At 30.7% G+C, this 24,307-nt stretch overlaps 1 protein-coding gene across 2 annotated transcripts in view; it reads right to left on the bottom strand.

Annotated features, from left to right (window-relative positions):
* Positions 1-23,978, bottom strand: part of LOC105767882 (heavy metal-associated isoprenylated plant protein 47) — a 28,937-nt gene extending 4,959 nt beyond the window's left edge. Inside the window, exons 1-3 of one of the 2 annotated variants that reach the window (XM_012587445.2) lie at positions 23,916-23,978; positions 23,680-23,758; positions 22,133-22,607 (exon numbers count right to left, since the gene is read on the bottom strand). In XM_012587445.2, coding sequence (XP_012442899.1) covers positions 22,297-22,607; positions 23,680-23,758; positions 23,916-23,921 — 396 coding nt within the window. In that variant the 5' untranslated portion in view covers positions 23,922-23,978 and the 3' untranslated portion in view covers positions 22,133-22,296. Of the gene's footprint in view, positions 1-22,132; positions 22,608-23,679; positions 23,759-23,915 lie in introns of those variants that run through there. The other variant, XM_052631654.1, reaches the window with a different exon arrangement.
* Between the last annotated feature and the right edge of the window lie 329 nt (positions 23,979-24,307).

The raw sequence follows: 24,307 nt of genomic DNA, 5'->3' as shown, positions 1-24,307 counted from the left end.
AAATTATATACTAAATCTATAAAAAAACATTAACTTAAAAGTATGTTTAGGAAAAAAAAATTGAACAAATAACAACCACTCAACTCAGAGTATTGTTCATCTTGATCACTTGCAAAAACTATGATTATGCCTGAGATTCATTATAAATCAATTAATTTGAAATGTTACGTTTTAGTCATTTATATTATTGTTTTGTTACAAAGTGGTTACACTACCGTTAAGTTTCATTACCTCCCTAACAGCACTCCTACATGGCAGTCCAAATTAAATTATATTTATAATATTATAAATATATTATATTTCAAAAGATTAGGTAAATTCTTTAAATATTTTTTATTAATAGTTTTAATTAATATTTTTATTTAAATAATAATTTTATAAAATACACGAACAAATCATACATCGCATGGGATAGAAAACTAATATGCACATATATAAAACAAATGTTATACACATTTTAAATCGGAGTAGTATGAAGGTTTAGAAGGATACTTGGTTTTCAAGGCCTTGGTCGTGGTGGTCGGGGCAAAACCACATGCAAAAGTCCCTCTTCCCTGCTTCAACCAATTTGTTTCTCAATAAAGTCATTGTAAACTTGACCATTTAAAATATTCAAGTCAGCACAAAAATTCTCCTTTCGGTACAGGAAAGTTGGTGCTAAATACTAATAAATTCTAAGTGTAATAGTCCATTTTTGTCCGGGCCGCATTGAATAAACTAAACCAAATTAAAAATATATATATTATAGTCCATTTTACAAAAATAAACCCACTACCCAAATTAATCCCAATCAAACCCAAAGTCTAGCCCAAGTCAGATCTAACCGTAGCCCACAAATTAAAAAATTTTCAGCCAAGAAGGGAAACCCTAAGCCTCCAGCGCCGCACGCCTTGCTGCTGTCACCGCCCCATCTGCGCCGCACGCCGCCACCGCCTGAGGTTCGCCTATCACTGGTCATCCACGCGCCTAACACCTGCAAAAAAATTGAATACAATAGCAAAAAGGGAGGCACGCTGGCAATAATGGTAGAAGCAGGCAATAAAGAAGAAGCAAACATTTTGATTCGGCTACAAAAAGCCCGAATCTCACCGTTGTATTTTTTTACACACATTAGAAATCAAAAGTCGAATAGAAATTTTAAAAGGTTGACCCTTTACTATTTCCTCTTCGTTTTCTTGTTTTTCTTTTATTTATTTATTTATTTATTTTATTTTATTTTTTTCTTTTTTACAAATCCATTTTAAATAATTATAATAAAAATCAAATAAAGAAAAGGAAAGGAAAACCTTACCTGGAACCGCCGCATGGCCCCGTCGATGGAGGTCCCTTCGCCGTTGTCGGAATCGAGCTAAAAGGGGTGGTTAGATTTCTCCTTTTTCTTTCGGCCTCTCATCATCGGTACCGTCCATCGGACTTAAAAAGGGGTAAAAGCCCAGTCTTTCGCCACTGCCCGTCGACCATGGTGGCGGCGCGGTCCGTTGATCAGAGAAAGTGAGGGGAGAGGAGAGAAAAGGAGAGTTTTAGGTTCGTTTTAGGTTTTTTGACAGAAATGGTGTTTTAAAAAAAAATGGTGTCATCGTTTCAGCAAGCCTCCCCAGGCGCCAAAACAGTGTCGTTTTTGGGAGGCCGACTAGTGACCCGACCCGCAGCCCACAGGATCCGCGTGTTTCTGTGGTGAACGGGAAAATTGCGCTCGGGATCCCTCCATCTAGCGTGAGTTATGGGTTTTTTTTTTTGATGCTTTGGCTTGACTTGAACCAAGTCTTCTTCTTGTTTCACATCAATTTAGAGCTGGAAAAAGATTTAAAAAAAAAATAAAAAAAATAAAATATTAACTTGTTTGACAATTCAAGCAACCTAGTCTTTGTCGGAAACAGTTCCTTCTTTTGTTGTTTAGGGTTAATTGCTAAATGGTGATTGTTTTTAGAGTGGTAAGACATGTTATTTACTTGGGATGTTGTGTTTTGATTATAGTGTTGTGTGGTTCGTCTGATGTTGGAGTTGTTTTTTGAGGTTTCTTTTAACAGGTGTCGCATGGGTTCAAGTTAAACTAGTTATATTATTGTTAAGACTTTACTCTCTTCTCGTAATTTATAAAAATAAAATAAAACAAATCTTAGAATGTTGTAAATTAAAAGTTTCTAACTATTTATTTTATGTAAAAATATATTCAACAGTTAAATATACATTAATATATAGAAGATATTAGATCGATAGGATAAAGATATCGATAGGTTCAATATAATTTCTATTCAAATATTTTCTTTTTTGTCTACATTTATGATTTAACAAAGGTTGATGTTTTTCAATGAAAATGCGAATCTCTGATTAATGGGAAGATTAAGACAATTAAAAGGAAAAGAAAATATAAAAACATGTGGGGCATGTTGGAAAGTTTGGTCATTGTTATTGAGAGGGTGTTCAACAGAATCATTATCGTTCTAGATAGTGTAGAGGCAATACAAGCAATACAAGAGAGTGCTACAAGATGTCGAATTCCGCTTCAGTAAGAAGAATTAATTCACAATTGACTAATTTGTCATAATAATCGATTCAACATGTTTCTAGAGTTTATAATAAAGAGGCCGATTGTTTGGCTAGGAAGCCTGTTAGTAACAATGGTAGTACTCAATTTTTTTGTAATACCCCCATGGGGGATTTGGCTGTATCTTTGAATAGTTTTTTTTAACGATGTTTCATTCACCAATATATATATATATATATATATATGAGGTAGCAAAAAAATCTAACATATGATTGACATATGGCAGATAACATGAAATTTCTTATTTAATATTAATTCATCAAGCGTAGCTCAATGCATTAACACGGATTTCCTCTAATACTGACGATATTTTTATAGCATAGCACAAATTTTTTTAACGAATTATATTTCGAAAAGATGAATGATGAAAATGATCAAAAATCAATGTTTTCTTGAATGTTTTTGGCCATGTTCACACGTAATTCCTAAATTCCACTCTAATTTATCAACCAGCAGTATTTATTTGAATATTATAAGACCTTTTGTCTAATTCATGATTATGACAGTCGGTCCATAGCATCCCAGGGCTTAACTATACCAATGGTATGTTCTACTTTTCAGCTGTATTTCCAGGAATACAGGAATTCATGATTATGAAAGTTGGTCCATTTTCCACATTTTATGTCATTTCAGGAGAAGAATAAAATTATCTAATAAATATATTTATAAAAAACTTATATAATTAAAATATAAATATAAAAAATTAAAAAGATATAGGTTTAAATTTTATTTCGTTAAATAACATTATTGACTTTGTCAAGTGAGAATATTTTCGTCTTTTCTGAACTGAGTTGGTAACTGGTTAACCTGTGATATCAACTCAATTAAAGACTTTATAGTAAGTATAAATGTTATGCAACAAGAACTAGCTTTATTTTTAAGAGACCATGTAAGAAATTTTATATCTATTTTACGGTTTATGTTTGGAGTTCGAGATTACTCCTCCCACTAATGTCGTTCCATTCTCTCTTTTGGTGTTGTTGATTATATCATATACAAGAAGATAATGTTTTTAGAGATTTTTATGTATTTTTTTAACAATAATATAGTAAATTTCCATTTCATATAAGCAACAAAATCATATCATCATCTAATAACATAAAATATAAGTAACAATGCTAACTTTTAGTGCTTAATTCGAGTTTTAAGGTTGATTTAATGAAAGTGAATTGCTAATACTATTAGGTTTTGAATTTTTCATGATTTTGTTAATATAGAATAAATTTAATGTTGATTTGTGAATTCGTTTAGTTCAGGTTTTGTTTCATTCATCAAATATGGCCCAATAACGTGATTTTATTTGAATTTTAGGATTGATTTGATCAAAGTTAATTTCTAATATTATTAATTTTCATCAAACCAATTCTAAAACCCGAATTAAACACTAAAAATTAACATTGTTACTTACAGTACCAAAATGTATAACTTTTGTCAAATACATATATTATATTCGATAAAAACCAATACAAATACTACGTTAAAAATTATCAAATTCATATACCAAATTATATATTAAATCTATAAAAAAAACATTAACTTAAAAAGTATGTTTAGGAAAACAATTGTTATATTACGCGAAAAGAAAAATAAGAAAAGGAAAAATTATATTTCCAAAAGATCAATGATGAAAATGAACAAAAATTAATGAAAAACTTCTATAAAAACACAATATTTTTTGTTAAAATAAAAATATATATTATCAATAAAAACTCAAATTTTTCCTTAATTAATTTTTATTAAAATATATATTATCAATAAAAACTCAAATTTTTTCCTTAATTAATTTTTATTCTTTTTTTTCTATTCGATATATATAATTGAACCATCAAATTAATCGATTTAATCAATCAAGTAGTTCAACTTTTACGATCAAGTTACAAACTATGATATTCAGATTTTTTTTTTGAACAATCTCATAGGTTCTGTTCATATCTGTTTCTTTTTTTCTTACACAATGCCTAGATCTCAATTCAACTCGATTCGAACTCGAATTACTTATTTGAAATTCGGATGGAATCGAGTTTTGTTCACCCCTATCTATAGCCCCACCCCAACCCATAAATAGGAGGATGATGTATTTCAGTGCACTTGAACACAGGTCCTTCTACATTGATAAATAACAATACCCATGTCAACCGAATTAAAAATAAAGGATGAATGTGAATACACGTTTTACATTAAATGTTCTTGGCTTGATTGTATGAGTCCATGTTCACACATAATTCCTAAATTCCACTCTAATCTATCAACCAGTGGTATTTATTTGGATATTATAAGACCATTGACAAATTCATGATGATGACGGTCCACAGCATCACATGCAGGGCTTAACTATACCAATGGTGGGTTCTACTTTTCAACTGTACTTCAAGGAATATCTACCCATTTTCCACCTTTTATGATTATGACAGTTTGTCCATTTTCCACCTTTTATGTCATTTCAGGAGTGAAATTATCGGTTTTTTTATTTAAATAACCCAAATAATTTAATTAAGTATCAAAATGATTCATCTTTTTAATTAAACACCAAAATGATTTAAAATTTACATTAAAAGTTGGTGGAGCTAAATTATATGACGCCACAGACTTGCCACGTTAGCAGGAAGTATTAAAAAATTAATTTTTTGATGGAGCCATGTAAAATGACGTCACCTGTATAAATACTATGAAAATATTACAAGTTCTGAAAAAATAGGGGACTTGAAAACAATTTTTTATTTTCTGGCGGAGCCAACTTAAATGGCGCCACCAGACAAGACCTGACACTCTTCTTTTATTTTTTATTTTTACTTTTTTATTAACTTTTGTCTTTTTCTTTAAATTTTTTTCTTTTTTTTTAAGTTTTATATTTTCTTATTTTATTTTGTTTATTTATTTTATTTATTCAAAATAATATTCAAAATTTAAAAAATAATTTAAAAATAATATTTAAAATTTTTAAAAATATATATTATAAAAATTTCAAATATACATTTCAAATTTTTAAAATTAACAACAATAAATAAATAAAATAAACAAAATAAGATAAGAAAAAATATAAAACTTAAAAAAGAAAAAAATTTAAGAAAAAGACAAAAGTTAATAAAAAAGTAAAAATAAATAAATAAAAGAAGGGTCTAGTGGTGCCATTTAAGTTGGCTCCACCAGAAAATAGAAAATTGTTTTCAAGTCCTCCATTTTTTCAGAACTTACAGTATTTTCATAATATATATACAGGTGGCGCCATTTGACATGGCTCCACCAAAAAAATAATTTTTTAATGCTCCCTGCTGACGCGACAAGTTGGTGGCGCCATATAATTTGGCTGCACCAACTTTTATTGAAGATTTCAGGTCATTTTGGTGTTTAATTAAAAATGTAGGTCATTTTGGTACTTAATTAAATTATTTGGGTTATTTAAATAAAAAATCTAAAATTATCTAATAAATTATTTATAAAAATCTATATAATTAAAATATAAATATAAAAATTAAAAGATATAGGTTTAAATTTTATTGTGAACATTTTTTATATGATAAAAACATTCGTTAAATAATATTATTTACTTTGTTAAGTGAGAATATTTTCGTCTTTTCCTAATTGAGTTGGTAATTAGTTAACCTGTGATATCAACTCAATTAAAGACTTTATGATAAGTATAAATGTTATGCAGCAAGAACTAGCTTTATTTTTAGGAGACCATGTAAGAAATTTTATGTTAAAATAAAATAAATTGAATTAATAACTTTCGATAATTTTTATATCTATTTTACGGTTTATATTTGGAGTTCGAGGTTACTCCTCCCACTAATGTCGTCCCATTCTCTCTTTTGGTGTTGTTGGTTATATCATATACAAGAAGATAATATTTTAGAGATTTTATGTATTTTTAACAATAATATAGTAAATTTTGACATTTGTGCTATTTTTGGTCTAGTTTGATACTTGTATTTGACAAAAGTTATATATTTTGGTACCCAAATGTAACAATGTTAACTTTTAGTATCTAATTCGAGTTTAAGGTTGATTTAATGAAAGTGAATTGCTAATACTATTAGGTTTTGAATTTTCATGATTTTGTTAATATAGAATAAATTTAATGTTGATTCGAATTGTTGAGTTTAGTTTTATGCTTCATTCATCAAATATGGCCCAATAACTGTGATTTTATTTGAATTTTAGGATTGATTTGATCAAAGTTAATTTCTAATATTATTAGCTTTCATCAAACCAATTCTAAAACCCAATTAAACACTAAAAATTAATATTGTTACTTACAGAACGAAAATGTATAACTTTTGTCAAATACATATATTATATTCGACAAAAATCAATACAAATACTACGTTAAAAAGTATCAAATTCATATACAAAATTATGTATTAAATCTATAAAAGAACACTCAACTCATAGTATTGTTCATCTTGATCACTTGCAAAAACTATGATTATGCCCGAGATTCATTATATATCAATTAATTTGAAATTTTACGTTTTAGTCATTTATATTATTGTTTTGTTACAAAGTGGTTACTCTCATTGTTAAGTTTCATTACCTCCCTAACAAAGCAATTCTAAATGGCGTCCAAATTAAATTAAATTTATATTTTTATTTAGAATTTTATATATTTTAAATGTTTTAATTAATATTTTTATTTAAATAATAATTTTACAAAATACACGAACAAATCATACATCGCATGGGATAGAAAACTAATATGCACATATATAAAACAAATGTTATACACATTTTAAGAAATTAGAAAAGTCACAGAAATTCCTTTTAAGAAAAATTTTCAATTTTGACTAAAATAAAGAAATTTCTCATATTTAAATTCGAATAATTGATAATGATTGAATCCAATTTAAGTATTTTAAATTGTTCATTAGGCTATTCTCATATGATTAACGAAAAATAAAATGTTAAGCCGGGCGGCACTAAGGGGTTAGCAAGAGTCTTGACCTCCTCTAAAATGTAAAATTTCACTTTTGGTCTTTTAAGTTTTACCATATTTTAATTTAATAAAAGATAAAATTACACTTTACCCCTAAAAAAATAAACTTTTGATTTAGTCATTTAAAAATTATAAAGGTATAAGGTATTAAGATTGTAAAATTGCATTTTAGCTCTCATAAAATATATAACATAATTTCGATCCTTCCTCCCCCAAAAAAAAGTTTTGGCTTCTCCCCTAATGTTAAGTTGACAAATATAGATGGAAACTGTCGACGTTGATGATTGGACTAAAATATTTAAATTAAAAATATACGATAATTAAAATTTTAACTTTTAAAATATATGAATTAAATGGGAGTAGTATGAAAGTTTAGAAGGATGCTTCGTTTTCAAGGCCTTGGTCGTGGTGGTCGGGGCAAAACCATATGCAAAAGTCCCTTTTCCCTGATTTGTTTTTTTTCTTCGGAATCAACCAAGTCAGCACAAAAATTATCCTTTCGGTACAGGAAAGTTGGTGCTAAATACTAATAAATTCTAAGTTTGTGGGCTAATGTTGTATTGCTGTCCGTTGTATACTTTTAAGGTTGAATAATTAGGAGGTCAAAGTATTCAAGACTTAAAATTGGTTGATGAACTGTCAGTTGAGTCTATACTCCAAGGCACCTTCTGATGCTTAAGTTAATAAAGCTTGAAGAAAATAGTAAAATGGTGAGAACTCTGGTCTGTGGCCATACCCGGTCAATGTCGTGATATTGGTATTTATAAATCTTTTTAATGCTTGCTTGAGGTTGCTCTGGCTTGTACCTGGATCCCTCTGCATCTTCAAGGGCATTAAGTCGTGTTTCATTCTGCTAAATGATTTGAGTTGGCAGAAGCTTGTCTTGTTATTTCATGGAGGAGCAAGGAGGGTGATGTGTTTAAGCATCTACGCTAGTGGGGATGAAGATTCCATGTGATGCTCTTGGGCCTGTTCCATTATGCATTGGGCTAATAGCCGGTATGCTCAGTTTGTTGATAATATTTGTGTTATTAGGGTGTTGGCCTGTGCTATTAAGTATGGGTTTGAGCCCATTTATTTGGTCACTAACAATAGTCTCACCTACTAGCTAGTCTGGAGTAGGTTTAAGGTGGCCTGTGCTAATAGCTAGTCTGGATTATTGTTATCTTTTTAAGTTTGAGGGGGCCTTGTTTGAAACTTAAATATGGCATTAGCTATTACTACGCTGGTTTCATTCTTCATTTTTGTTACTTCTTTTTCTCTCATTTTGCTTCACTTTGTGCATCTTTAGTGGAGGTTTCTATTTACCCTTTCATTTGATCTACCATATAAACCTTGGGAATTATTATATGTGTAATTTAATTTTAAATTAAATTAAAACAAACCCATCAGCCCAACAAATTTTTTTTTCACTTTAATTCTTAATCTTGTCAAATAGATGTATTTTAGTCCCCAAACTTGAATTCTATAAAAAATTGATGATGTAAATAGTGTTACTAGAACAGGAACAGATCGAACAGGTCGAGAACTAATCGATATAATAATCCAAACAAAGGGATTGAATCAATTAGCTCGAAAACTGCTTTGAATTGGTGAAATTCGAAAACAAGGACAAAAAGTACTTTTTTTAATTACTGCTTTATATTTTTATGATTTTTTAATTATTTTTGGTCCAATGTTCAAACCAATCAAATTTGTTGAATCGAGAAATGGTTGTCTGACCAGTTCAACCATTGGTTCAGTTATTAAACACTAAATATGACACTATAAGATTATACCACATCATCAACTTTTTTTTTTAATTTTCAAGTGGTGATGTGGTAGAATATTGTAATGTCATATTTAGTGTATAATAACTGAACCGGACCGGACCGGTGGTTGAAAAAATTTTTATATTTTAAGTTTTGGATCAAAATGGATCAGTTAGCAAGTTCAAATGCTAAAATATGTAAAAAAATGTAAGATAAATTAAACCTAATCACCAAATTTAAATTCCAAAAGTTATTTATAAAAACAACTGAAAATCTATATATCATAATAAACAAATTTATAAGAATAATTAACAACCAAATTGCCTAAGTTAAAGTAACCCAAAACAGGATCTAGAGGGAAAATCTTGCTTATTTTTGCAGATAAATCAATCCATCTCAGTCCTCCAACTAACAAGGCTGCTTCTATGGGGTATGAACTTTGTTACGTACTGCAATTTCATTTTGAATTCCTTCATCTCCTTGCTCTTCGTATCATACAAATAAATGAAATCATGATGGTCCCAAACGAAGTTCTCTATGGCCTTGAACATTATCACCTCACCATTTCTCCAGCTAGCAACTGCAACTAGTTTCATAAATTGGGGCAACTTCTTTTCTGCCTCCCAATTAGCAACGATGGAATGTTCCATTGACCAAACCTGTCTCCCAAAATCATTCAAAACCCATACATCGATTTTGGACTCGGAACCTTTATACACAAAAGCAAGCTTCTCATCCATGGCTACTAAATCATAATGTTCCTTCATTATTGTTTTCCCAATGTATGGAAGTTTGGTTTTACTCACCTTTTCATTGCTTATATCCATGGAGAATATATACTTTTCTGAATCAACAAACCAGTGAAATACTTGACCCTTTATTGATACAGGATCCCTCCAAAAGAACTTCATATCTTCAAAAATCTCCACGACGTGGTTTTTCAACAGGCCATGGAAGTGGAACCTTTCTCCATGTCTTATAGGAACCAATGGTGAACACTTCGATTCCATATCCATCATTATTAATGTGCACCACTTTATATACCTTTGTAAGTGGGTCGAACCCTAATGCTGAGCCACAATAAGTATGCACGATGCGCCCTGGTGCTCGGCCATGATATCCATGCTTGTGCGTACAACCAGAAAGGCAGTTTGGAAGAGTTAAACTAGTAGGGCCTGTCAACAAGTTCTTAACACACAGATTGGCTCGTATACTAGAACCAGACTATTGCAACTGGACCTAATAATTCCCATTGAAGAGCCGAGATTAGTTAAGTTGAAGTTAAGACCATCCATCTGCAAGAAACTTGTGTTGGTAGTACTACGGAAGATCCGGACGGATTGGATGAATATTCCTGGGTTATGATGAATGGCAGTCTTGTTCATGAACTCGCTGCTACTTATCAATCGATACCATGATTTATATACACACCTGAATATCTTGTAGAGGAACTTTGTTGGGATTTTAGCAAGGATTTCAACCTTGATGTCGTCGGGAAGTTCCAATAAGATGCTTCTTTCTTCTCTACTTGTCTCTTCTTTATTCAATTAATTTCATTTTTTAATAAATGGATTAATTTTCTTTTAACAATATTTTAATTTTAGTTAGGGTTGATTAATTGAATAAAATTAACAAATAATAATAAGGTAAATTACATTTAAGGTCACTTTAAAATAGAGTTTGTCTTATTTTGATCTATCTAATTCTGTTTTTTTTTGTTTACTTTGATTTTTAAATTTGGTAAATAGATTCATTTTGGTCCTTGAATTTGGATTCTATGAAGACTTGATGATGTGAATAGTGTTACTAGAATAGGAACGGATCAAACATGCCAAGAACTAATCAATATAATAATCCGAACAAAGGGTTGAACCAATTAACTTGAAAACTGTTTTAAATTGGTGAAAATTGAAAACAAGGACAAAAATCAATAGTTAAAATAAAAAATATTTTTTAATTATTTTTGGTCCAACATTCAAACCAATCAAACTTGTTGAATCGGAAAATGGTGGTTCAACCTGTTCAACCACCGGTTCGGTTATTAAACATTGATTATGACACTCTGAGATAGAGGTGCTCATGGGCCAGGCTGCCCGGCCAAGCTCGACGGCCCGCCCGAAATATGGGAGGGTTCGGGTAAAAATATAGGCCCGAAATATAGGTTTGGGCAAAAAAATGAGGCCCGTTTAGAAAACGGGACGAGCCTCAAGCACCACTTTTTGGCCCGGGCCTGGCCCGGCCCAGCCCGAATATAATAAATATTTTTATTTTTTATTTTAACTTATTTTTAAAATACTTTTTTTATTTTTAAAATAAATTTTTGGTGTTTATTAAAAAATGGGCCGGGCCGAGCCGGGCTTAGGAATTTTTTCCCTGGCTGGGCCTGGACAAAATTTTAGGCCCATATTTTGGGCTGGGCCGGGCCGGGCCCGGGCCTAGGATGCAAGCTAAAATTTTTTTCTGGGCTCGACCCATGAGCACCTCTACTCTGAGATTGTATCACATCATCAATTAAAAATGTATATAATTTTTTAATTTTCAATTGATGATGTGGTAAAATCTCTAAGTGTCACGTCATCAAAATTTTTATATATTTTAAATTTTAGTATCAAAATGAAATTAGTTTTGTAGCATAAAAATGAGCATATATAAAACTCGAGAAAAAATTGAACCGATAAAAATACCCTTTATTGGTGTTCATGATGTTACTAAATTGATATTAGAACAATATTTTATTCTTATATTTTAAATATTAGAAAAATATTTTATTAAGGCTAAAATTACATTTTATATCCATATAAATTACACTTTCACGATGATTTAAATTATTCAATTTTGAGTTACATATTTATTAATATTTTAATAATATAAAATTAAGATTTATACCAAAACAAAAAAAACTATTTTTTAAGATAAAAGATAAATTATTTAATTCATTTTTAAAAATAAACAAGTAAAATCATGTTGAATGCATGTAATATTAAGATTAAATTATATAAAATCAATTATCTCAAGTAGTTTGATTAATAATATAAAAACTAAGGGTGAGTTTGGATGGGTGGTGCATTTACCTGCAGTTAGTGTAAAAACAGCGGTGGCGGTGAGATTAGATACTGTAGTGATACTGTAGCGCGAGACAAAAAGTAAGCTAAACGCACCGCACGGCACCCAATGGCCCATCCAAACCCACCCTAAGAGTCTAGTGTAGAGATGAGTTGGGTCGTTGTGGTTCTCATTTTGGGTCTTCTCTTTCACCCCCTTTGACCACCCAACAAAAAAGAATTTGACCCATTGATGGAACTTCTATTTCTTCATTGGGTTTGACACAACTTTTTTTTTACTCCGAGATGTTCATAGTTTCCCCTTCAAAAGTGACATTTCTAAATTTGAGTTTGTTTCAACTTCAAAAGTAAAATTTCTAAATTTGAGTTTGTTTCAACGATCGGACTGACTGGATGGATTGATTGGGTCGAGAATCAGTTCGAAAAGTGACTTTAAACCAGTTAGATCGGGACCCGGTATGAATTGACTAAAAACCGATTGAACCAGTGGTTGGATCAAGATTTATTAATTTTTAACAATTTTTAATCGGACTGATTGGATCGATCAAATCAGTGAACCAATGATCAGATCGGTTCAACCACCGATCCAGTGTAAAAAAAATGCTTGAGTTCTTATTAATGTAATCGACATTTGTATTTCTTTTGGGTTAAATACTCAAATTGGACTTCTCACGGTTTCGAAATATGTTTTTTTTAAGCAATATCTTATTCAACTGTTATGCATTTTATTTTAATCATGTTAGCATTTACCAAATTTTCACTACAAATTGGGCTAAAGTGCGTGAATACTTAACAACCAAATTGCCTAAGTTAAAGTAACCCAAAGCAGGATCTAGAGGGAAAAATTTGCTTATTTTTGCAGATAAATCAATCCATCTTAGTTCTCCAACTAACAAGGTTGCTTCTAAGGGGTATGAACTTTGTTGCATATTGCAATTTCATCTTGGATTCCTTCATCTCCTTGCTCTTCATATCATACAAATAAATGAAATCATGATTGGCAACACAATCATCATATAGAAAGTGACAATCATCATCTTGGCCATTCGCATGATAGGGTGACCAAAGATAGCATTGTAAGCCATAACGTGATCTACAACAAAGAATAAGCATACTCTGTAGTAGTGTGCTCTCCATCTCCCAAGGTGACAAGTAGGGTGATATATCCTTTTACATCTATCGGTTGATTTGCGAAACCATACAACGAGCTTTCTTTCTTCAAAGCTTGCTCCTTCAACCTCATCTTACAATAAACTTCCCAAGTTAATACCTCAACAGCACTCCTACTGTCTACCAATATCCTCTTAACCTGAAAACTTGCCACCGTTGTTGTGGCTACCATAGGATCATTTTCCTCTTCATCACAAATAGCATCCTCATCTTCTGTGCTGAACTCAACCCGTCACTTCTCCTGTTGATATGGCTTATTAACTATATTAAAAGAAATCACATTTGAAAGATGAGCTTTCCTCTTTGAATTAGAAGTCGCCCATTCATCATTCGTACCTATAATAACATGTACAGTACCCCTGACATGCTGCTTGCCTTTGTTTGAGCTTTGCGAACCCTATCTCAATGTTGAAACGCCCTATGCTACAAACTCCTTTAATTTACCGTTTTGGAAGGCTTATTTGATAGCATCTTTTTAAGAGAAATAATCCTCTTTTAAAGATAAAGTTGCTTTATGATGTGCCTCTGTGGCCTAAACCAATTTCACCTATTTCTATCTGTTGTGATAGTGAGACTACTTTAGCAAAGACATATAGCCAAGTATATAATAGAAAGTCTAGACACATTGGATTAAGACATAGCTATATTCAACAATTAATCTTTGATGGAGTGATCACTATTAATTATATGAGTTCAAGAGAAAATTTGGCAGATCCTTTGACAAAAAATATTGCTAGAGATGTAGTCAACAAGACCTCAAAAGGGATGAGACTCAACTCAAGCCCATTAATTAAAGTCACCCATGATGGAAACTTGATTCAACGCTTGGTGTGACGTCAAGTCTTGAGTTTAATGAGACAAAGTAAATTATTAGTATGAGACTGTTAGCACTGTAAATAAATCCATCCTAAGATTAAAGTGCTAGGTACCCGTAATCATTAGGAAGGATGAGTAATGTACTCTTAATGGACTCATAAAATAAATATGTTAAGTGTGTTATAATTACGGGAACACTCTTGATGAGATGTACCTATGTGAGTAGAAGTGTGGCCGCTTCTAGGAGCTTAAAGGCATGGCTCTAACAGCACTCATGAAAAGACGACACAGACACATGGCCATAATAGTGTCCCTGGATACTATGCATTGACCGTTGTTGAAATCATTGTGTGAGATGTGTTCGGTTAATCTAATGTAATAGTTTGTCTAAATCTTAGTCTACCATGCAATTTCGATTAACTTTAACATGTTTTCACTAAGTGAAAGTTCAACCGTAAGACACCTTCATTTATGCAAATTGATTTCCAAGAATATCAAAATCTAAAATACTTTGAAAATGGGAGATTGTTGGAACATTTTCAAATATTTATAGTATTTCAATAACTATAAATGAATGAGTGTAATTAATCAGAAGTTAAGTCTTTTGGTCCTAGGCCCTATTTCGGGATGTTATAATTTCATATAAATAATGTTCTTTTGTAATAATTTCGTTATTAGCATAACTTTCCTTAAAAAACCATTCATGAACCTTCAGTAATAACTGGCCAAACTAAGGAACTTATGGATCTCTGACACATTTTTCAAGGCTTTCCACTGCACAATAGCTTCACTTTTCTTCAGACCAACACGGATCTCTTTTGCTGAAACAATATGTCCCAAAAATATAACCTCAGACAATCAAAATTCACATTTGCTTAGCTTCCCATATAGTTGCTTCTCTCGCAAGGCTTGTAAAACAATTTTGAGGTGTTTCTCGTGCTTAGCTTCAGATCTTGAATAAATTAAGATGTCATCAATGAATACTACTATTAATTGGGCCAGAAAGGGTTGGAATATGCGACTCATGAGATTCATAAATGCTACAAGAGCGTTATTCAATCCAAACAGCATCACCAAAAATTCATAACGGCCATATCGTGTACGGAATGCTATTTTCAGCACATTATTGTCTTTCACCTTTAACTAGTAATATTTTGACCTAAGATTGATCTTAAAAACGACTAAAGCTTCTTTTAATTGGTCAAATAGATAATCAATACGAGGCAAAGAGTCTCAAAAACAACTTTTTTCTCTAATCTTCGACATTGATCATTAGGTCAATTTGGATCTAAGGTATGTTTTTCTACTCGTCGATGGGTACTAATCCGTCATACCAATCACCGAATCATTACTTGGAGCTCACTAATTGGACTTAAAAAAAACTTAATTGCACAATGAATTAGATAAAAATTTCCGAATAATTCAATAACTTTAATAACTATTTTGTAACTTTTTAAAGTGAATGACTAACACGTACACTTACTAGTTTATCATAAGAAAACCCTAATGCAATTAATTACAACTTTGGGCTTACTAGTTTAATCTTTTTTTAAGTGGGTTTGATTAGCTGAGATAATTTCTTTGAACCAAATATATAAACTATATTGTTTCTTTTTGGCGATTTTGGTTAAGATTTAAGAATCCTATAATTACCGATTGAGTTTTAGCTCGATTGGTATGAGTATTGTTATTAATGTAAGAGGACGTGGATTTGAATACACTGAAGCGCATTATCCTTCTATTTATGGGTTGGAGGGGAGGTTTTGGGTAATTTTAAGTATTATGTAAAAAACAACAGATATGATAAAAAACTATGATAAAAAACAACAAAAAAAAGAAGAAGAAATGTAATGGATTTGAACCATTTGGCTTTGAAGTTGCCACTGTTGTTAGTGTCATGCATAGCCTCCATGTCTATTTCATGTTTTGGGTGTCAATTTTTTAATGTGTCAGATATCTTTTTCTTGTTCTTGCGGATGGGCATGACTCTTTGGACCTCGAGGGAACCATTACCATCACATGGGGCATCTTTGCATGAGATTCTAACACATACGATGTAAGAGGTAAGAGCTAAAAGGATGACCGATACTTCTGTATTAAATTAAATTATATTTTATTTTAAAAATTTGCAAATTATATTATATACATTAAATTAAAAAGTAAATTGGTTTATTTATTAAAATTTCTATTTATTTCTACTTTTAAGTGATGACGTATTATTATCTGATTGCTTGAATTAGTCTCTCCACGTCAAAAATTTCATCCATTCTGCTTGAATTTGTCCTTCCATGGTGAAAGCAATGGCCTTGGTCTCTCTAAATGGTAAAATTTTCATTTAGACCCTTTGAAATTTAGGAAATTTCTTAGTATAATGATAAAATTTTATAATTCAACTATGATCGCTTAAAGTAAAATTTTGGCTTGTCCCTGTACACTTGGCACACTAAGTGTCACTGTCTGGTTGCTCTATCAACCACGTCAGTATTTAACAGTAAAGACGGATAGAATTTTTAACAGAAAAATCAATTTGCTCTTTAATATAACGTACAATAAATAATTTATTCATTTCTTGAATAAAGAAAATAAAATATAATCCGATTTCTAGTACAGAAACTTCGATAATATTTTTATCTATGTAAAATAAATCATTAATTTTTTAAAGCCCTATATGTTACTATTTCTTAATTATCATTATACTAATTTTTTTTTCAAATGGCTGAAATAACATTTTATAATTTTATTTATTTATTATTATTGTCCTTTAGTTTTATTATTTTTTGAAAAAAGGTTTGGCCCAAATAAGGCCCAAACCCATTTGGACTATGAAATTTACTTGTAAGCTCTGCACAATGTTTGAATGTATACATTTTATTATATTTTATTATAATAAATATTAAGCTATTATTGATAGACCAATTCATTGGTCAAGTTACCCATTCAGACTTGATGACTTGTTCGAATTTTGAAAGAGTTCAGGTAAAAATATTAGGCTCGTTTAAAATATGGGCTGAGCTTGGGATTTAACATTCAAGGTTCGAGACCGACATGACTTGACCAATTTTAAGTTTATAATATTTTATATGATGTTATTTGTATATATTATATGATTTAGAACACATTAAAAAATAAACTTATATTAAATATATAATATTACTCTAATGTAAACATTAAAATAATGTTAAGACAACTATATAAAATATTTCAAAAAATAAAAAATAAATAAAATAAATATTTCAAAAACAATATAGTCAGGCCTAAAATGGGCTTCAGTTAGCCTTTTGCAAATATGGACAGGTTTTAGTTAAATTTTAGGCCTAGATTTCAGGCCGGACCAAACATGAGCAAACATAAAATATATTAATATCATACTTAGACCCAGCTCGAACCGACCCATAAACACCTTTAATTATCAAACAAAATTGCTACAACACAAAGATCTTTTGTATTTTTACCTTGGCTTTGTATGTTTTTCATCTCATTCATGCAACTTGCAATAGTGTTTTTGTAACATCCTTTACTCCAATTCATTAACATATAAGAACAATGAATCTCACATTAAAATTTTTAATTTCAATCCTTAACTTTTATTTACTTTTCTGACATTATTTGGATTCCATACGATATTAAATTTCTTTCTAAAATTTTATATTATTAAAATTTTAATTAGAGAATCCTAAATCCTATTTCCAGAGTATTTTTGGGTGAATTTATTATTTGCGATTTAGTCCTCGTAGCCCCAAATTTACACTATTTTACAGTTCAATCCCTAGAAATCATATTTTCTTATTTTTATTTTCAGTTTAGTGTTAAGTCCCAGCTTGCACAATTTTTCAAAACATCCTTTTTCTTCTTCTTTTCAAAATTTCCAGATTTTATAATTTAATCTCTGCAGTTAAAATGTTATCAAAATTTTCACAAGTTAGTCCCTAATTTTGAACCATTAAACTTTCATATTCTATTTTCAGAATTGTAAACTCTAAAACCATATAAATTAGTTCTAAACTGATGTTTTGAAATCTTTACAATTTAATCCCTATAGTTTCAAACTTTACTATTTTATGCTTAACTTTCCAATTTTCTTTCATAATCATATAATTTAGAGCTAATTCAATTTTTAGATTTCGCTACTCAATCTTTAGAATAAAAATTTTTACAAATTAGTCCTTATAGAGAAAAGAATTATCTCTCTTCTATCTTCTAGTTGTTTATTTATTTATTTATTCATTTTATTATTTAATCAATGGCTAGGATTTAACCATTGAAACTTTTATCTAAGAAATACAATTAGTCCAATAAAAATATCTTATTTATTATTTATTTTCTAATTTAAAATTTTAAAAATGGTAAAATGACTAATATACCTTGAAAAATATCATTCTTTTTTAATTTTTCTTCCTTCTTCCACTCAAATTATTATTATTATTTTCAACTTTTCAACCTTTTAATTAGACCTGATAATGGATCAAGCCTCCGTCCGAAAAGTGGGAGGGCTTGGGCGAAAAATAAAGAGATTTTTCTAAACAAGACAGGCCTTACGTAAGATTTTTTGGCCTGACCCGATTTTGCCAAAAAAAAACCTGCTGCTTTTTGTTGCCGTTTCACTATTATATTGTTACTATTTTGTTGTTATTATTGGGATACAGTATAATTCTTATTTTATTGTTACTTTTGCTACTATTTTAGAGGTATTTGCTTGTTAAGTTGCACCTATCTTAGTGTTATTTAAGTATAAATAATTTTTAAAGTCATTTTCAATTTGTTGAGAAACATTTATTTTAATGTATCGATATATTATATTTTTAAATTTATTTTAAATTTTAGCAATTTTATCCGGTCGGACTTGAGGCTTAAAAACAGACCAAAATTATCTTAATTCACCAAACAATAAAATTACACCAAATGTCAACCCTAATTTTCTTTCCTTTTGTCCAAGTATATCTAAAGATACTAAATAAATATATAATATAATCATTATGTCTCAAGAAAAATCAACTAACTAAAAAATTGTCAATTAATTTTTATAATATAGTAAAATTACAATTTAGCTGTTGAATTTTTCTACTTTATTTAATTTAGCCCATACCATTATTTTTCAATTCCATCTATCAATATTTTTTATGTCACGTTAAGAAAATCTTTTATTTATTTGTGACTCCAATTTTTTATGGTCTATTTTACTTTTAGTCCTCTAACTTCCACCAAATTCCAAATTATTTTATTATTATTTTTGCCAAATCAAATTTCAATACACTCAATCTATTTTCTTGAATAATCCAACCGTTGAATTTATCAATATAATTGTACTTGTCATGCATGTTAATTTTTGAATTGACTCAATATCTCTATCATATCTGTTAAGTATGACTTCTATTTTCAGTCAAATTTGAGAAATAATCTTCTAGTTAAACTCTGTTTATTTGTTTCAATCAAATACTGATTAGTTTAGATTATTTTATTATTATTTGAATTTAGCCTATAAATAGGCTCTTTTACAACCTTAGATAATACACCCATTAGAGATTAGAACTCATAACACATTTAGAGAATTTTGTGTTTACATTTTGAGGGTTCTTTGTTTTCGGGGTTTGGGGTTCAGTTTTATCTCCATCTTTTGTACTCTTCGTTCTTTTGCCATTATAGTAAAATTATCTTTGCCCGTGGTTTTTTTATCCTCTTTGGAGGGGTTTTTTCACATTAAATTTGTGTGTTCAATTTCTCAATTTATTTCACTATTTTTGTTACTTGTTGGTTAATCGGGTCGATCCCTAACAAGTGGTATCAGATCTACTTCAGTTTTCATAGATCAGCCAATTCAGATATGGCAACAACAATGTTTGAAATTGAGAAGTTCGATGGTGAGACAAATTTTAATCTGTGGCAAGTTCGGATGATGAAAATTCTAGTTCAATCCGGTTTGAATAAGGTAGTTACTGGGAAAAAGCCTAAGAATCTAAATAAAACAAAATGGGAAGAGCTTGATGAAAAGGCCTTGTCTGCAATCCAGTTGTGCCTCGCGAATACAGTATTGCAGGAGGTATTGATGGAGAAGACCTCATCCACCTTGTGGAAAAGGTTAGAAACTCTTTATGCGACTAAGTCCCTGGCTAACCGTTTAGTGTTGAAACAACGTCTATTTACGTTTCGCATGAACGAAGAGCTTCTTAGAGATCACATCAGTCAATTCATTACTCTTTTAAATGATTTAAAGAACATTGAGGTTCATATTGATGATGAAGATCAAGCTATGCTATTATTGCGCTCTTTACCCCATTCATACAAGTCTTTCAGGGAGACCCTGATTTATGGCAGAGACAAACTCTCGTTCGAAGATGTGAATGGTCATTTATTGAGTAGAGACAAACTCGACAATGAGCTTTATTTGGATAGCAAGGCAAATAGGCAAGCTTCCGTTTTGATGGCATCAAAGAAACGAGATAAAAGGTGTCGCTATTGTAAAAAGTTAGGTCACGCCAAAGCAGATTGTTATAAACTGCGAAATAAAAGAGCTACTGAGAGTAACGAGGAAGATGTAGCTGGTGCAAATTTGATCGATGAAAGCGGTGATAATTTCTTGTTAGTGTCAACGAGCGATAACTCCAAGCTCACATCCGGGTGGATCCTAGATTCGAGATGTTCTTTCCACATGTGTCCCAATAGAGAATGGTTCTCCACATACAATTCGGTTGAAGGTGGAGTTGTGCGCATGAGAAACGATTCATCTAGTAAGGTAATTGGTATTGGTACTGTTAAAATTAGGATACACGATGGGACGATTAAGACACTCTCAGATGTCAGGTATGTACCTGATTTACGAAAGAATCTCATCTCCTTGAGTATTTTAGACTTCAAAGGATGCAAAATCAACATCGAGTCAAGCGGCATTAAAGTATCTCATGGAGCTCTTGTTTTGTTAAAAGGTAAAAGAACTGACAGTCTTTATATTCTGGAAGGTTCTACAGTGACCGATGAAATCAGACATCCCTCATCCGTTACAGAGTCGAAGTTAACTCGTTTGGAGCGGAGGCAACTTGTTCATAGGAGGGAAAAATGTATGACCGTTTCGTTGAAGAGAGGTTCTCTTTTAATGTAGGTTTTGAAAAGTTAGGGCACTGTGTTTGTGAAAATTAGACCCAGGTTAGTTTTGATTTGGCAGTATACAGGTTGAAGGCTACAAGTCTTCCAATTTCTAAGCACAAATTTGACTTAGTTAATTCCCTACATAGTTCAAGATAGGCTCGTGGCGGGCTTTGGCAAATATGGTGTTGTAGAAATATGAGTCGAGGTGGAGATTTGTTAAGTATGACTCTTATTTTCAGTCAAATTTGAGAAATAATCTTCGAGTTAAACTCTGCTTATTTGTTTCAATCAAATACTGATTAGTTTAGATTATTTTATTATTATTTGAATTTAGCCTATAAATAGGCTATTTTACAACCTTAGATAATACACCCATTAGAGATTAGAACTCATAACACATTCAGAGAATTTTGTGTTTACGTTTTGAGGGTTCTTTATTTTCGGGGTTTGGAGGTTTAGTTTTATCTCCATCTTTTGTACTCTTCGTTCTTTTGCCATTATAGTAAAATTATCTTTTCCCGTGGTTTTTTATCCTCTTTGGAGGGGTTTTTCCACGTTAAATTTGTGTGTTCAATTTCTCAATTTATTTCGATATTTTTGTTACTTGTTGCTTAATTGGGTCGATCCCTAAGAATATCAATCTAAAACAGTGGATCTTCTCCTATTCAATAAGTTTTATAGTGGAAATTAGAGATGACTTATTGTCTCTATACTACTATATATAAAAGCAAGTCCTTAAAGCCTTTCTTCTATGACAATAATACCGGTGTTAATCGAGCTAAGACTCAATCGGCCTTTATTCCAATTTATAATCATATCAAATACATATTTGTATCCTCCATTCATCATATCTTGAGGTTTTTTTCATCCATTTTACACTCTGAGTATAATTCTGTGTAGATCTGGAATGGAGTAACATAAACTTGATGGATAAGTGATGCATCACAAGATGGAACATGCTTGGCATTGGCATGGATCTTGAACCATAATTTGTGGAGGCATGGGATATGAGGGATAACATACATAATAAGGCGAGGTATATTTTTCATCATCTTTCTTCTCTTCTTTCTTCTCTTCTTTCTTCTTTTCTTTCTTCTCTTCTTTCTTCTCGTCTTTTATTTCTTCTATGGTCAATATGGTAGCATAGTGAAGCTTCTTTCTTAAACAACGAGTCAACTTAACTGAATCCACTCCGTCTCCAACTACCATTAGTTCATCTTTTTCTTGCCGTTGTATTGCTACGCTAGTCACACCTGTTCATCCTCAAAACCAAAATTCCATGTTTGTTCTGGTTGAAGTATAAAATTGTACACTAAATTGGCATAATTTGAATTAGTAAATTTATAAAAGGACTAAAAACAAAATCCCGCCATTTTATTCAAAGGGCAAAGGCCTCTACCTGCCTTTGAATTGCCCCAGATTAGAAGTTAGGTCAAGTTTTAATGGTAAATTTAGCTTCCAACATTTATATCTTTTGTCAAGTTGACCTTTTTTTTTTTGGCTAAAATTAGCCATTAACTTTTCAAAAACAATCAATCGCTTTTTTTTTAATGAAAATGTTGATCATAACATTAATTTTTTTTAACAATGTTAGCATGACAAATTCCATGGCTGTCTACATGTACTTCATGTTGCCATGACACTATCTGTCTTATATGTCACTTCAATAAATAATTTAAAAATTATAAAAATATTCAAAATATAAAAATTCATAAAAGAAAAAGCTTGAAATACACGTGAATTTCCATGTAAGCTTCAATGTTTAAAGACTTAACGTTTTAGTTGGTATTTAAGTTAAAAACAACAACAACAATTAGATTGTTTTTGAAATTGTTGATGGTCGAATTTGATTTATTTTAAAAGGTTGAGGACTAAATTTAACTATAAAAAAAAAAGAATAAGGGTCAAATTGACTAAAGATGTAAACACTAAGGGCTTAACTTTACATTTTACCAATTCTAATTGATCCTGAACTTCAAAATGTCCCAATTGAATCTTCAAATTATAATATCATTCCAATCAAGTCCTTCTATCAACTTGTTCATCAACTTTGGCGTTAAGTGTTATATTGCAGCTAACATGCTTCCTTTTTCTCAAAAAACACATGCATTAATAAACAGTTTTAACCACATAATTTGATCAAAGATGATATTTAACGCCAAAGTTACCTACTAGATTGACTGAAAGACTTGATTGGAACGATAATGTGTTGAAGTTTAGGGACTCATTTAAAATTTAACATATAGTTTGGGGACTTGGGGGGGGGAATTAACCCATTTATATATAAGCATAAAATGAAGTCAGAATATAGACGCCATTGCCAACCTTGTGAAGCAGCAGCAATCCTCAAAGCCTGTGTTCGACATTTCTCACAGTTCATTTGCACCTTCAGAACCATCTTTTGCTGCATTATTAATTACATATACATATATATAAATATCAGTTCCAACAATCTTATATTATATATATGTATATGTCTATATAAGTTGTAACAATATTATATGTATATATATGTTCCCTATAGGTATTGAGTTATGGGAGAAAAATAAAGAAAAGCTCACCTTCATATCTGATTATAAGTATCTAGGAAGCAGCTTTCGAATGAAGAAATTCTATGAAATATGTATGATTTAGAATGAATAAAAAAAAGAGACACTAACTCTGCTTATTTATAAGGCAAAGTAGTGAGAAACTATGTTTAAAAACCGAACCGGATAAGACTAGTTGCACTTCCGGTTCTCGATTCAATTTTGTAGTAGAAAAATTATAAGCCATATATTTGGCCTTTACATTTGAGTCAATATAGCGTGAGTAATAGGTTTTTTTTCTTAATGTTTTGGCTTGACTTGAACCAAGTCTTCTTCTTGTTTCACATCAATTTACAGTGGAAAAAGATTTAAAAAAAAATAAAAATAAAATATTAACTTGTTTGACAATTCAAGCAGCCTAGTCT

The sequence above is a fragment of the Gossypium raimondii genome, chromosome 5 (assembly GCF_025698545.1).
Source record: "Gossypium raimondii isolate GPD5lz chromosome 5, ASM2569854v1, whole genome shotgun sequence".
In the NCBI taxonomy this organism is placed as follows: domain Eukaryota; kingdom Viridiplantae; phylum Streptophyta; class Magnoliopsida; order Malvales; family Malvaceae; genus Gossypium; species Gossypium raimondii.
Note: the sequence above shows the minus strand (reverse complement) of the source record. Positions and strands in the feature narration are given on the sequence as shown.